Source organism: Anguilla anguilla, chromosome 17, assembly GCF_013347855.1.
Source record: "Anguilla anguilla isolate fAngAng1 chromosome 17, fAngAng1.pri, whole genome shotgun sequence".
In the NCBI taxonomy this organism is placed as follows: domain Eukaryota; kingdom Metazoa; phylum Chordata; class Actinopteri; order Anguilliformes; family Anguillidae; genus Anguilla; species Anguilla anguilla.
In genome coordinates this window covers 15,733,713-15,746,716 of record NC_049217.1, presented here as the reverse complement: position 1 = coordinate 15,746,716, position 13,004 = coordinate 15,733,713, and the positions used below count along the sequence as shown (strand labels likewise).

The window sequence follows — 13,004 nt, the reverse complement described above, 5'->3', positions numbered from 1 at the left end:
ACCTGAAGATCCAAAACAATCCCATAAATGCAAAGATCTGCCACCTATACTGCCCCATAGGCATGACCTTTTCAACACAACCATTCTTCTACTGATCCCAAACCCACCACTGCTATGCCTGGCCAAAAAGTTCAATTTTGAAGTAATCTGACTATATCGCTGTAACTGCTCATCACGCGATGGCTTGCAAGTGGGGCATGCATGGACCTGACTTGGATTAAGAAACTTTGTGTGCAGCTCCACAGGTGCATTCTGGGTACCTGACTGACTGATGAGTGATGAAACACTGTCATCCCAGCCATCTGAAACCCTCCCATTCCTGGGTGTTGCTGGAGTCGCCTGTGCTTGGCCCTGCAGAACTGCTAGCCACAGTTAACACCACAGTGGCATGGTCCAGATTCAACCAGACTGTGGGGCCAGTCCATAACAGATACCAGACTGTGAGGCCCATCCATGCACTAGAACAGTGCCTTAACAGACACCAGATTGTGGGGCCCATCCATAACAGATACCAGACTATGGGGACCATCCATGCACTAGAACAGTGCCTTAACAGACACCAGATTGTGGGGCCCATCCATAACAGATACCAGACTATGGGGCCCAACCATGCACTATAACAGTGCCTTAACAGATACCAGGCTGTGGGGCCCATCCATACACTAGAACAGTGCCTTAACAGATACCAGACCATGGGGCCCATCCATGCACTAGAACAGGGTTTGAACTGTTGTTGAACTTGGGGGAGTGTCGTCTCCCTTAACCAAAATTGTAAAAGCCGTTTCATAGGCAATTCTGTTGGATGGATTCTGGATGGACGTTAGCTGCACACTTATACTGTACTATTAATATACTACTGGGCTACATTTTCTGCATCAGGTTGGGAAAGCTATATCCCAACTGTGAAATGTAAGGTTAAGAGGATTCAAAGCTGTTGAATGTTAATCAAGTTCAAGTACTGTTTTAAAATGAATTTACAATGTTCATGTAGTTGGAATATTTCCCTTCTAGACAATTTCTGCTTGAGTCCTGTTGATTAAACGTTTAAGCTAATTGAAGTAAAACATAAAAAAAAGATGTCTTTATTTGGCGTAGAAATGTTTTTCTTGATAGTTTAACTTTAATTCACCATCAAGATTTTAGTTGAATATGATCTCTACATCTGACCTCATATTCAGTAACATATTTTTACTTCAACATTAGTGTGATTCCAAACACTTTCAACAAACCTTTTTAATAAGTATTTAGCTGTTAAAATGTACAACATTTTAGTGTACAGACCTTCAGCTGCTGCTGAAACATACCCATCTTTGGTTTTGCAAATGGCTGAATAAAGTAAACTTTTTTTCCTCTCAGAATGAACCATTTCAGAGTGATTTAAAAAAAAAAAAAAAAGCTTCTCATGGGGGTTCATGACCCTAAAATCTCTTGAATTCCCCCCCCCCCCCCAAAAAAAAAAAAAAACTTTAAGATATGTATTAATTTGGTGTATTTTTACATTAAGTGGATTATATGTAAAGAATTCAAACTGTATAAGTAATTCTGGTAAGATCATCTGCTAAATGGTTAAAATATAACTGTCCAAAATTTACTGAATAAAACCCTTTATTTGCAGAGCACATGGTGCAAAATTATTTTCAGTCCAATTCATTTCAATTCAAATAGCTTTACTGGCATGAAAGTTATTTAAACAATATTGCCACACATTGCCAAAGTTGGCATACATGAATGAATAAAAGTCAACATTTGCAGTTATTCCTGTTTTTTTTATTGCAGTTTTGAATGTCCCTTCAGGGTTTAAGTGGGAAAATTCAGGAAATATTACGCAATTATGATTTTATCTTGAAATGTTTCCCACAGGGAGGAAGATCCCCCACACTGGAGGAGAAAGTGCATTTCTGCTTCTGGTTCCTCAGTCATGCCATGACCACACACACACACACTCCTTTCTGGGTTGCCAGGTTTTCGTGTCTTCCTCTTTCTACGGCCACTGCTGGTTACTGAACCTGTATTTGGCCAGAGTCTGTTTCTGCTTCTTTTCTCTGACTGAGTGCCTAAAATATCTGCATTTTATGACTGTGGCTCATAAAATGTAGATTGCAAAACAATTTCAAAGCACTAGATTGTGATTAGGCAATGGTGGCCATTTTATTCAATGTAGAACAACCTGTAAATCTTAAACAGTAGCGTCCAGCAAAGAAATTAGTGAAAGTCTCACATGGTCCAGGAAATCAAATGGTCCAGGAGATCAGTTCAGGCTCCCCCCCCCCATGCCCACCCCTACCCGCAAGATATAAAATATTTTAGATATCCAATATCCATTCATTTGTGTAAATCGCTGAAAATCCATGACATGTACACTGCTATTCCAATTTATTGTGACGTGGTGAGGCGAAGTGACACAGAAATGTGTGACACTGCAAAACGGGGCCAGTCCATGTGAGAAAGTAACACTACACATTGTATAACAACACGTCATTGGACAGTAATGCTGCCATTTAATAATTTCAGTGACAATTCTCTGTCAATCCACCATTTATACCTCTTCAATTACTGGCTTGTGAAACTCACATTGTTTAATGCGGGACGTTTTACAGAGTAACTGTTGAAAAAATCTATGGTTATCTGTTGAACAGGTACACACAGGTAAACCACTGGTTTTCCTTCCAGGTCACATAGTAGAGAAGAATGGTAAAATAAAAGTGTAGCGTTGCATCACTTTATTTCTCTTTAAACTCAACTCGTGTAATATACAGGTGACGTGTCATGTTTCTTTCTGAAACTTATCATACATTCCTGGTACTGATATCCAGCTGTTAACATGTTGCTATTTTTACACATGAGACATATCACCAGTATATGCAACTTCCCTGGTCAAAAACAGTTGCCAGTGAAAACAGTCTAATAGTGTATTCCGTTAGTCTACTTTAGAGTCCCTTAAGCAAATGCCCTCAACAGTCCAAGACGTTTTATTCACTACATGCTTTTGTACATCACTTTAGATAAAGGCGCAAGCTAAATGTAACGTAATGTAATGTAAGGTAGATGCTGCAGCAAGCCTCTTGCGAACCAATAAGGTTCAAGCAGTTTGTCTGCAGGCTGATTTCATTGGCTTAGAGGCAGATCAATGAAAAAAGCATCTCACCTTTTTTCCAAATTTGCTTTCGAATCATTCTAAAGCTACCTGTGAGTTTTCTAATCTTCATATCTGTGTGTAAGTCATACTTGCTGTCTCACTGAGTAACTGTATCAGCCCTGCTCACCTCTATCATTGCATTAAAGAGACCGTCCTACTTTTTGGCTCTTACCCATAATTGGACAATAAGATTGATACCAGCTTCATCCCTGTCGTACTGTAAAACATGTTTTAGACTGTATCTACAGGCTGCATGCTAACTGTGCTAGCTCTATGAATGACCGCAGATGGAAGCAGCGTTAGCTCTGCTAATGGAAATGCAAGTGTGAGTTGGGGGTTGCCAGGTTACTGCATGTCACTGACTGTAAACTTGCGCTCCCACTGCAGCCCATAATACTGCCCTGGCAACCCCAAACTTCCAGTGGCGCTGCACAGCTACTAATCACTGCACCCAGGGGATGGATACTTGGTTAACTGTCAATTATAGTTCTGAATTTAGCTGCCTCTAAAACAAATAAGACCTTATTTTTCTACTCTTATTTTTACTCGGAATGAACACACAAGATGCAAGTGTAAATAACTCAGCTTTTCGAGATACTGGACGGTGCATTTCTGTCAAAGCAAATTTTCCAAAAAGTCAGACTGTCCCTTTAAGCTTCTGGGCCTGTTCACAGCATCCAGTGATCAACTAATTTGGCTCTTGTGCCCATAGTTGAGTTCAGCTCCTCCACTGACAAGTAATTCCACCCCAGTGCAGAAAGAGGCATCAGCAGCCAAGAACAGGGCAGCCAATCCGCACTCGGCTTCTGTTCCCATCCGACCAATCAGCTGTCAGGAGGAGAGGAAAAGGAGAAGAAAAGAATGAGCTCATCTGCATCTGAGCCAATTAAATTCCACGTCGTAGAACGTTTTTAAAAAACAGCTCACTTTCCATGCTATATTGAGAACATTATTATCTAATTTTCATGGATGGGAGCCTGGTTATATTTGCATAATTGTAAATGCGCTCGGATAAAACCAATGATCCCTCTGTTCCTGTCTCTCTGTGTGCTTGCCTGAGCTTCTTCGCCTGCTTTGATGGTGGCAGCTGCATTTCCTGACTGACAGGCTAGCTCCTCCCACAGGGGAGTCATCACATTACCTGGAGAGATACTGTCAAAGAGAGAGAGAGAGAGGGGGGGAGGGGGAGGAGAGAGAGCATAAATGATTCACACCAATTCACGTTGTCAGTTGGCAAATTCAAAAGCCTTTTAAAATGCTGTAGGTACCTGGAACATCTTTGGCTAACAGTACAGGACCATATAAACAAGGCTTTGCTTTGGCAGTCACCATTTCTTTTTATCAGGACCATCAAATTTAAGTCACTTTTCCCACTCACAACATGTTGCCATTGATAGACACAGCAATGCATATTTATTTTCTGATGGGGTTTGGTGTATTTGTCTGAGTTGCCAAGTAATTTAGTCTTAGCGCTTTTCCCTACTACCGGTATAAACAGCTTCTGTATGTACATTAGATCAGGTCAGAGAACCGGAAGACAGCATGCAGGCTGGATAAACAATGCTTTCGCACATGAGCAATTCCGACAGGTGTGGCAGGGTGGCAGTATGACTGGAGGGGATCCAGCGAGGGAGCTCTGTGCATTTACATGAGGGGGTTGGAACTGAAAAACTCAAAAGGTTCATCAGGTTCAAACAGGCTTATTAGCACCATACGAATTATCTAGCGCTGTCAGATCATTTTATAAAAAGAATATAATATAATCTCAAACAATATTTAAAATTATTAAATATTATAATATCTAAATAAGGGCCTATAGCTACATTAGTCACTAGCTGGACTTTGACATACTGACAGTGACACGCACGCAGAAAGACCAAGTACAGGCACAGTGTTTGACAAGAAAATACATGGCATTAATGCATAGTCTAACAGCTTAAAAACAGCAGTAAGGTCATGAAAAATAGGTAGATGATTTTACATTTTAGAATAAACCAACACCACGCCTGTATGAAATATATGAAATATTTGGGTGTGACCGATCACATTATGACTCATAATTTTCTGACATGTACTTCAGCCCTCTGCCAACCGGCAGGCGTGTCAATCAATTATCCCAAGTACACCGCCGCGATAATATTCCTTGATAATTACCACTACTTTCGGATCTAATCTCACATCCATTCTTCTACTGCTTTCAAGGGGATTTTCGAGTTTCACACCAAGGAAGGTACACAAGAACACCTTATTATGTCAGATGATCGAGCGGAGAAATTGGGATTCTGGATGCAGCACGAATTGGCCGAGTTGCGTGTAATCGCTTTTTTGAAGTGAACTGTAAGAAATTTCATACAATAAAGACATAGGCTTAAGTGAACCACAGCGACAGATTTAAAACACACAATCTTTGATAACTGCAGTACTGCAGCATTCAATTGTGACGTTCCTGTTTTTAACCCTCTGAAATACCGGATTGGTTGCTAGAAGTCGATTGCTAATGTAGAAGGTAACAGCCTGACAGGAATTGAATGCAGGTGACGTGCGGCCACACCGATTCACTGTGTAAGTTTTTATACAGGTCAGTGAGCCACACATGTAGGCACATAGTAGAATCAATCACTTCCACCTTTAAGTTTTTCGATCATACACAAAGACCTGGGACCGAGTTGGGGAACTGTTTGTAAGGTATTACAGCCCAGACCTACTAAAAATAACCCACGGTTCTGTTGCCAGCTCACACATTTCTTGAGACTGAGAGTATGTTTAATCCCAAGTAATCCAATGCTTCTTGTAAGTGTGATGTCGGGTCTTCGTTTTCTCCGAGTCGGGAAAACGTCAATCACTCGTTCGCGTTTGGTTCACGTTTATGTCTTTTCATTCGACCAAAATCCCAATCGTAGTTTCAACAAGCTGTTATTTTTTCTTAGTTAGGTGCTTTTCAAAATGTTGGGGAAGCACAGAATCATCTAGAATGTGACTGAAACTAAGGGGCCTACCCCAAACCATGAAAAACAGCCGCAGGCCAAGGGGTGTCCTGATACCTTTGGTCATATAATATAGCTATACATGCCATGAAGAATAAGATTCCCATGGCCATATTGTAATTATTGTGCTATATTGAAAAAAATTACATAGAGGTTAATTTTTTTAACTGATCAAATGAACTCCAACCAAGAAGTTGCACACCTGATTCTACTAATCAACCACTAGAGTCTTTGCCGAGCAACTTGATTAGTAAAGTCAGGTGTGTAACTGCTTGGATAAGATCAAGGAACCCCTGCAGTAAGGTGTATCAGCACTTTCCTTAAAAAAGAAATAAGATGTGCGGGGAACAAAAAAAACAAAATCCCATCAGCTGATCTGTCTGTGATGCAAATGCACCATTAGTTGTTCTGATCTTTTGTGTTGATTTTGTGCAAAGAAGCGGGCTGTGGTTCTTGTGCTGGGGCCGTTGAGGTGAGGGATTTGGCTCGCTGTTTATGACACGCTCGCTTATCCAGCTGCTCCTACCCCCACTGACAGACGATCCCCCACAAGGTTCATCTCAGACCTTTCTCTGTGTGTGTGTGTGTGTGTGTGTTTTAACTGCAGGATTTCCTTGGTGCGAATTGATTGTTAAATTGCAAGTGAAATAAATCCGCCTGTGTGCACTACACCAGGCAGTCATGTTTGCTCGAACATACTTTTCATAGCGAGTGCATTTGATGATCTAGCCACGTTCAGTTTTCTTTCTATCACTCTCTCTTATTAGGTCAACTAACTGTATTTTGAAAAGTCACAATTAGCCACTCTATTGTATGATTAGCTAACTGTCTGTGTTTTTTGAGTGCCTACAGGGAGCCCTGGATTACAATAATTGAAACACGGGTTTAAAATCCTTCCAGGTCACGTGACGGAGCCAAACTGCTGGCCTCATTCAGAACATCTGCAAACAACAACAGAAAATATCTGCATGCACAGGCCTTGAACCACAATCAGCAATTATGTTTGTGTAGGTAATACCAATGCATGGGTCAGATTTTAAGAGCTTTTAATTATAGGGTTCCATATAACAATTACATTAAAAAAATTAACATGGGCATGCTCTTTGTGTCTTTAAGGACTTAACAGAGGAAATAGTTTTATAAAGTATGGTAATACTAACATGAATGAATAACAAAGCAATGATATGCAATGAGATAGACAGAAGACAGGGCCACAGTGGGCAGGATGGCAGAACTGCAATCAAACTCACCAGTTGACTCTCACGTTATACCGACTCTCATCAATGGCCATTGCTTTAGTCATAGCTACGATCGCCCCCTTGTGGAAAAGCATGAATAGTACACCTTAATCTAGCACAGTCATAGTGCACAGCAGGCAGTGAAGACCTCAGCGCAAGAGTTAAGACAGACTACAACACACAATTCAGCAGTTTAGGATCCAGCAGATCTACATGGGTGTTGTGATTTGTTTTATTCTAATTAATACAATTCATTTTAAGGGCTCTTTTACCCTGAACACAAACACAGAGCAGTAAAGAGACACATTATTATGCTCTGTTCGGTAGACAAATACAATACACTGTAAGTGAATGCAGATACTTTGCTTTACATAAATGCATATGGAAGTCAAAGCATGATGACTAAAGAGCCAAATTCCTGATTCTCTAGATGGGGAAATGTACGCTGGTGGCATAAAGAGCTTAGGGAAGGTGAGCCTTTTTGGCTGGAAGTGAAGTGACACAGTGAAGTGCTAGCGAAAAGGACAGTGATGTCAGCGCTACGCACCTTGGTGGCAACGTACGGAACAGCGTGCTTCTGGCCAATGGAGGCCACCAGGCTGGACACGTGAATGACGTTTCCCTGACAACAACGGAGGTGGGGGAGGGCCAGCTGAGAGAGACAAGAGACTCATCACGGTTTCGCAAAACAGGTTTTCAGTTCATGCAAATAAAGCACATTTCTTTCTGCATTGCGTCAGAGAGCGGGAGAGAGAAGCAGAAAGAGAAAAGGAGGGAGAGAGAAAGAAAGAGAGAAAGATAGGGAGGGAGGGAGAAAGAAGGAAAGAAAGAGAAAGAGAGAGAGAGAGCAGGACTGAAGGCTACTGCTGTGCAAACACTGAATCAGCTGGAGACTCAGATGACAGGCGCAGTATTTGCTGGGCAAACCGCTGTGAACTTTCACAGACACTGAGTAACTGCTCTGCATACAGCTAGCGGTGTCGTGCTAACGTTCAGCATGATGTTAATGTACCTCCCTCTAGTCAATGTGCATGAGTGTAAACCTCCACTCTCCTGTCATAGTCTCTTATTAATCTGAAGGAAAACATTTTCAAAGTACAAAACTGGCAAGTTGCTCAGACATACAAATCACTTTCTGTAAGCCTTTAAAACTTGATATCATAATTAGGCCAAGTTACAATAAACAATATTGGCTATCTTTCCTCACACAAATAAAACAAGCCTTATTCCAAAGCATTGCTTCTTCCCAGAGTAACATGGTCCTGTGTTTTTTCATCTTACCATATCAACAGCATGTGGTCATTCAAAGTGCATACATTTACCAGCCTGCATTGCTTAGTATCATAATATTTACACGGCCATCGTTCAGTATCGATGTTATTTGGCAAACAAAGCTAACGGCAAACAGAGTGAGCTTTGCGTACATAAGTTGGGTATCAAATAAGTTGTGGTGGGTAGCTCAGTGGACCTGGGTCTAAAAATGTGAACTAACCATTTAAGTAACGCACGTGGAGTACAGTTATCCTTATCTGAAATTACACAATAGGATCAAGGTTTACCATTTAGCACTGCCTCATTGCTATATATATATATATATATATATATATATATATATATAAAATTTTAAAAAACAATTGTTGAGACACACTGGCCCAAATCAAACTCTAACAGGCTGGCACCATCAGAAACCCAACACAAATCCCCTTGAAAAGCACTTTATCTACTCACTCATTTGACAGGCATCTGATAAGCCTTCATTATCAAAATTATCAGCAATCTCCTTCAATTTCAGCTCCCGAGCTCTGACACTTGACAGAAAGTAACCTACAGCCAGTCCATTCAGGCAGGGTCCCCCCCCCCCCCAGGCAGCCTTGGCTTGGCGTCTTGCCTTTGTGGCAAGGAAGTAGCTGATGAGGTTGAAGTTGAGCAGATCCCTGAACTCCTCAGCTGTGGTCTCATCGATGGGCTTATGGGGAGGGTCTGATGAGTGAGAGAAGGGGGGGGGGGGGGGCGGTTATGTACACATTAAGTTATGATGACACATAACTAATTACATTAGCATTTAGCAGACATTCATATCCAGAGCAACTTACACAGATTTTTCATTTTTACTTAGTACACACTTACAGTTAAGTAAGTACAGTTAAGGGTACAATGGCTGTGTCCCACCTAGAAATCAAACCTGCAACCTTTAGGTCACAAGCCCAGTGCTCTAACTATTACCCCAAACTGTGGGAGTTTGTTAATGGTACATTAACACTGGCACTGAAACAGCCATTTCATATTATGCAGGGTACGTACACATATACTGGACACTGCAACAAATAAACACAGATACATTGAGGAGGACACTCACGCCATCCTGCATTGTTGATCAGGCAGTCAATTCCACCAAAGCGCTCAACTGTCACGGAGATCAGATTCTACACAAAGATTAAAGATTAGAGACAATTATCACAGAATAAACAGGCTCACTGCACTGAACACTTCTGTTATCAACAGTGCACTGAACACCACTGCATTTTGCAGACACTTAAGAGTTTACTAACACAGGAAGGCAAGATGGATTGATGTACTAATACCATCCAATCCTGTCAGATTTTCTGTGCTTTCACATTAAATTATTTTAACTCCATTTGTCAACTACCATCATCCTGTTGAACAGGCCATCGAAATATCACCATATGAGATACCAAACACCTTCAACATGTGGTTCTGGCACTAAGTATGACCAGAGAGAAAAATAAGAGTGAGCATCCATGATTGGATTGCAAAACAGAGTACCCTGTGGCTCACCAGGGTCTTGGCCACAATCCACTAAGACCACTGATGATGGACCAGCAGCCACCGCAATGCTTCCTGATACAAGCACTGATGCAGACAGGGCATCTACAGGAAGACTGGGGCATCATATGGATTGTTTCTGTCACGGATATGGGGTGTTAGGACCCAAACGCAGAGTGAGGGGAAAAAACTCAACTCCAAACGGTAAATTGAAACTAAGACTTTAATTTTCAAAACAGGAAAAAAAGCAGGGAACAAAAAGCCTCGCGGGGCAATTCTCCAAAAAACACAGAGAAAACTGCAAAACACAGAAAACAAAGAAAATCCAAAAATACGTAGAAACGGAACAAGGGCAGAAACACACAGTAGGCTACTCTCAGGAGGAAACACACAGGGCAGAAACACGATCAGAAACACACACGGAAACACAAGCGAAAACACAAGGAACCAGCGCCCAAGTCAGGGAAGAAGAGAACTTAAATAGACAAGACCCTAACGAGACACAGGAGGGCACAATGCACAATCAGACCACAGAGGGAAGGGATAACTAGACACAACTGAAAAACAATAGAATAATTGGAACCAATAATACAATTAAACAGGGAAAAGGAACAGAACTATCGCCATCTGGCGGCCCAAAAGGAAGACAGAAAACCGGAACAGAAACCTGACAGTTTCTTTACCCCTTATGACACCCCCATGAGGAAGTCCCCAGCTCAGAACTGTAAAGGGAGATGATCAGACCCCTAACGGGACGTTCTGAAGAGTCGCGAGACCATGTCATTCCCGCTTTTAGACGGACGGACAGAATTTGCGCCTGTGAGACGGTCGCACCTTGATATTGTCTTCCTTGGTGACGTCACAGGGCACAAACAGGCAGGTTCCGGGACCTGTGCTGTTAAGCTCCTCTTCCAGCGCCTGCCCTGCTTGCACTAGCAAAGAGACAACAAACTTAAGGATTCACTTTCTACATCGTCTGTCAAACTAAAATTGCAAAGTTATTTAAATTAATTAGCATAATGTATTTGGGCATACAATTAAATGCATACTGTTCTGTGCAAGAATATATTTAATTTAAGAATGTATTTTTGTTATTCTTCTGTTGCAGTGAGAACAATAGCGCGAGGACACTCACCCCCTCTAGCACAGAACACAACCTTAGCCCCATTTTTCACTGAAAAAACAAACAAACATCGTGTTATTTAACGAATTTTAAATTGGGAACAAATATAAAAGACACGATTCAGGCGCATGACGGCAGTCTATAAATTGCATAGCATTTACCGAACACTTGGACGATTCCTTTACCAATTCCTTTTGACCCTCCTGTAACTATGACAACTTTGTCAAGATAGCGCAATGTGCCAGCCATGGAAAATAAGTTGGAGATGTTGTGGTTTCCAGTCGACAAAGTTCTTCTTCTTTTTGATCTAGATAAAGAGGATGAGGCAGAATCTTCAGAATATCAGACTTTATTCTCAAGTAAATAGAGTACAAAGCCGTGGTGTCCGCGGAACAGCCCAACGAACCTTCTTACCCTTTCTTATCAGTTCTTCTCCCCCTGGAGGCGTTTCTTTCGGCCGCACCACAGTCGTTTACGGAATCTTTATTTTGTTAGAATCATCAAAATTCGTCGATGTTGATTGGTTAACTAATGCCGACAGCATGAAACCATTGTGGTTACAACCCTTCCATTTTCCCTCCCCTTTCTCCAAATCCTGATTTATTAAACAATAGTGGTTCCGCTATTCCAGGATATCAAATAAAAAATGTGTTTATTCAGCTCTCATGGGTTCTGACATGGATTCAGATATATGAGTATAGAGGTTATTCCGTTTATTTGGAAGATAGTGTGTGAGTGTCCACTAAAATGTGTGAGTGTGCAGTGTTCTTTTACTTATGCTGCCCATGCGGACCGTGTACTTCTACTTATAATTACGCTGACGCTTCGAGAGATTTCCAACAGAGACCGCTGCAATTTGAATCAGATCACTTCTGTCCCCAACTGAACGGGCATTTGACTTCTTCACGGTCAGCGTGTACGTTAGTCACAGCTTCTCAACGAACACGCAGCTTCAAACTTTACACCGCCGCGTGTTTATCACCTGACTGGCCCACATATCTCCCCCCGTCAATTTTAAAGGCGTAATATAGACGGGTGAATTTGAAACCCCATCTAGTGTCCCCAGGGGGAACTGTAATACCAACCCAACGCTTGACAGTTTCTTTCGATTGAAAACTCCGTCCCCGCGAGTGTTTGCCATGGGTCTCTAACAACCTTTGTTTTTGTGCACGGTGTTGGCACGGCGCTAAATGTACTGAGGCGAAAAGCGCCAAGAGCGGGTCTGTGTCTATCCAATTCCCTTCGTAATTTGGAATGTCAAATTGTCCCCTCACGACACAGGACACACGGGTATCAGACCTAATGCAGACCCACGGCTCAGCCACCTGTTTCTCCCTATGCACCATCGCCCAGCTATATCCAGGCAAGTTCAGTTTCAACACCATATAAACATATGATGCTCATTTATTGCCCATTGCAAAGTTCTCTTTGAACTTTGTAGCCTCAACCAAAGACACAACAGTAAACAATACCTAGGCTTTACGTTCAGTACGCCTCCACCTTTTTCATGCTCAGTATGATTAAAATATAAAAAGACACGGCGGTCTATATCACAGTAAAGTTTAGAGATAGCCACCAACAGGTGCAATGACACCAGGGGAATAGGCAGAGGAGGAACTGCAGCAGCGCCAATGAATGTGAAAAGCCGCCCAACATAATGGTAACACTGCTTAGGCTGTCGAATCGAAGGTAGAGGCCGTGGAATGAAGCAAGGAGTTATGACATATGTAGTGGTTAAA

At 41.8% G+C, this 13,004-nt stretch overlaps 1 protein-coding gene across 4 annotated transcripts; it reads right to left on the bottom strand.

Annotated features, from left to right (window-relative positions):
- Positions 1-2,119: 2,119 nt before the first annotated feature.
- hsd17b14 (hydroxysteroid (17-beta) dehydrogenase 14) lies at positions 2,120-11,867 on the bottom strand. Of its 4 annotated transcripts, none has more exons than XM_035399132.1 (10): positions 11,672-11,867; positions 11,451-11,572; positions 11,278-11,316; positions 10,977-11,074; positions 9,715-9,781; positions 9,247-9,338; positions 7,906-8,010; positions 7,371-7,438; positions 4,192-4,288; positions 2,120-3,964 (listed from the first exon to the last, which is right to left on the bottom strand). In XM_035399132.1, exons 2-10 carry the CDS (start codon positions 11,512-11,514, stop codon positions 3,821-3,823), a joined length of 774 nt encoding a protein of 257 aa, XP_035255023.1. In that variant the 5' UTR covers positions 11,515-11,572; positions 11,672-11,867; the 3' UTR covers positions 2,120-3,820. The 4 variants fall into 4 exon arrangements, with proteins under 4 accessions (XP_035255023.1, XP_035255022.1, XP_035255021.1 ...); XM_035399131.1 differs by having other exon boundaries at positions 11,680-11,867; XM_035399130.1 differs by having other exon boundaries at positions 11,427-11,572; positions 11,672-11,862.
- Between the last annotated feature and the right edge of the window lie 1,137 nt (positions 11,868-13,004).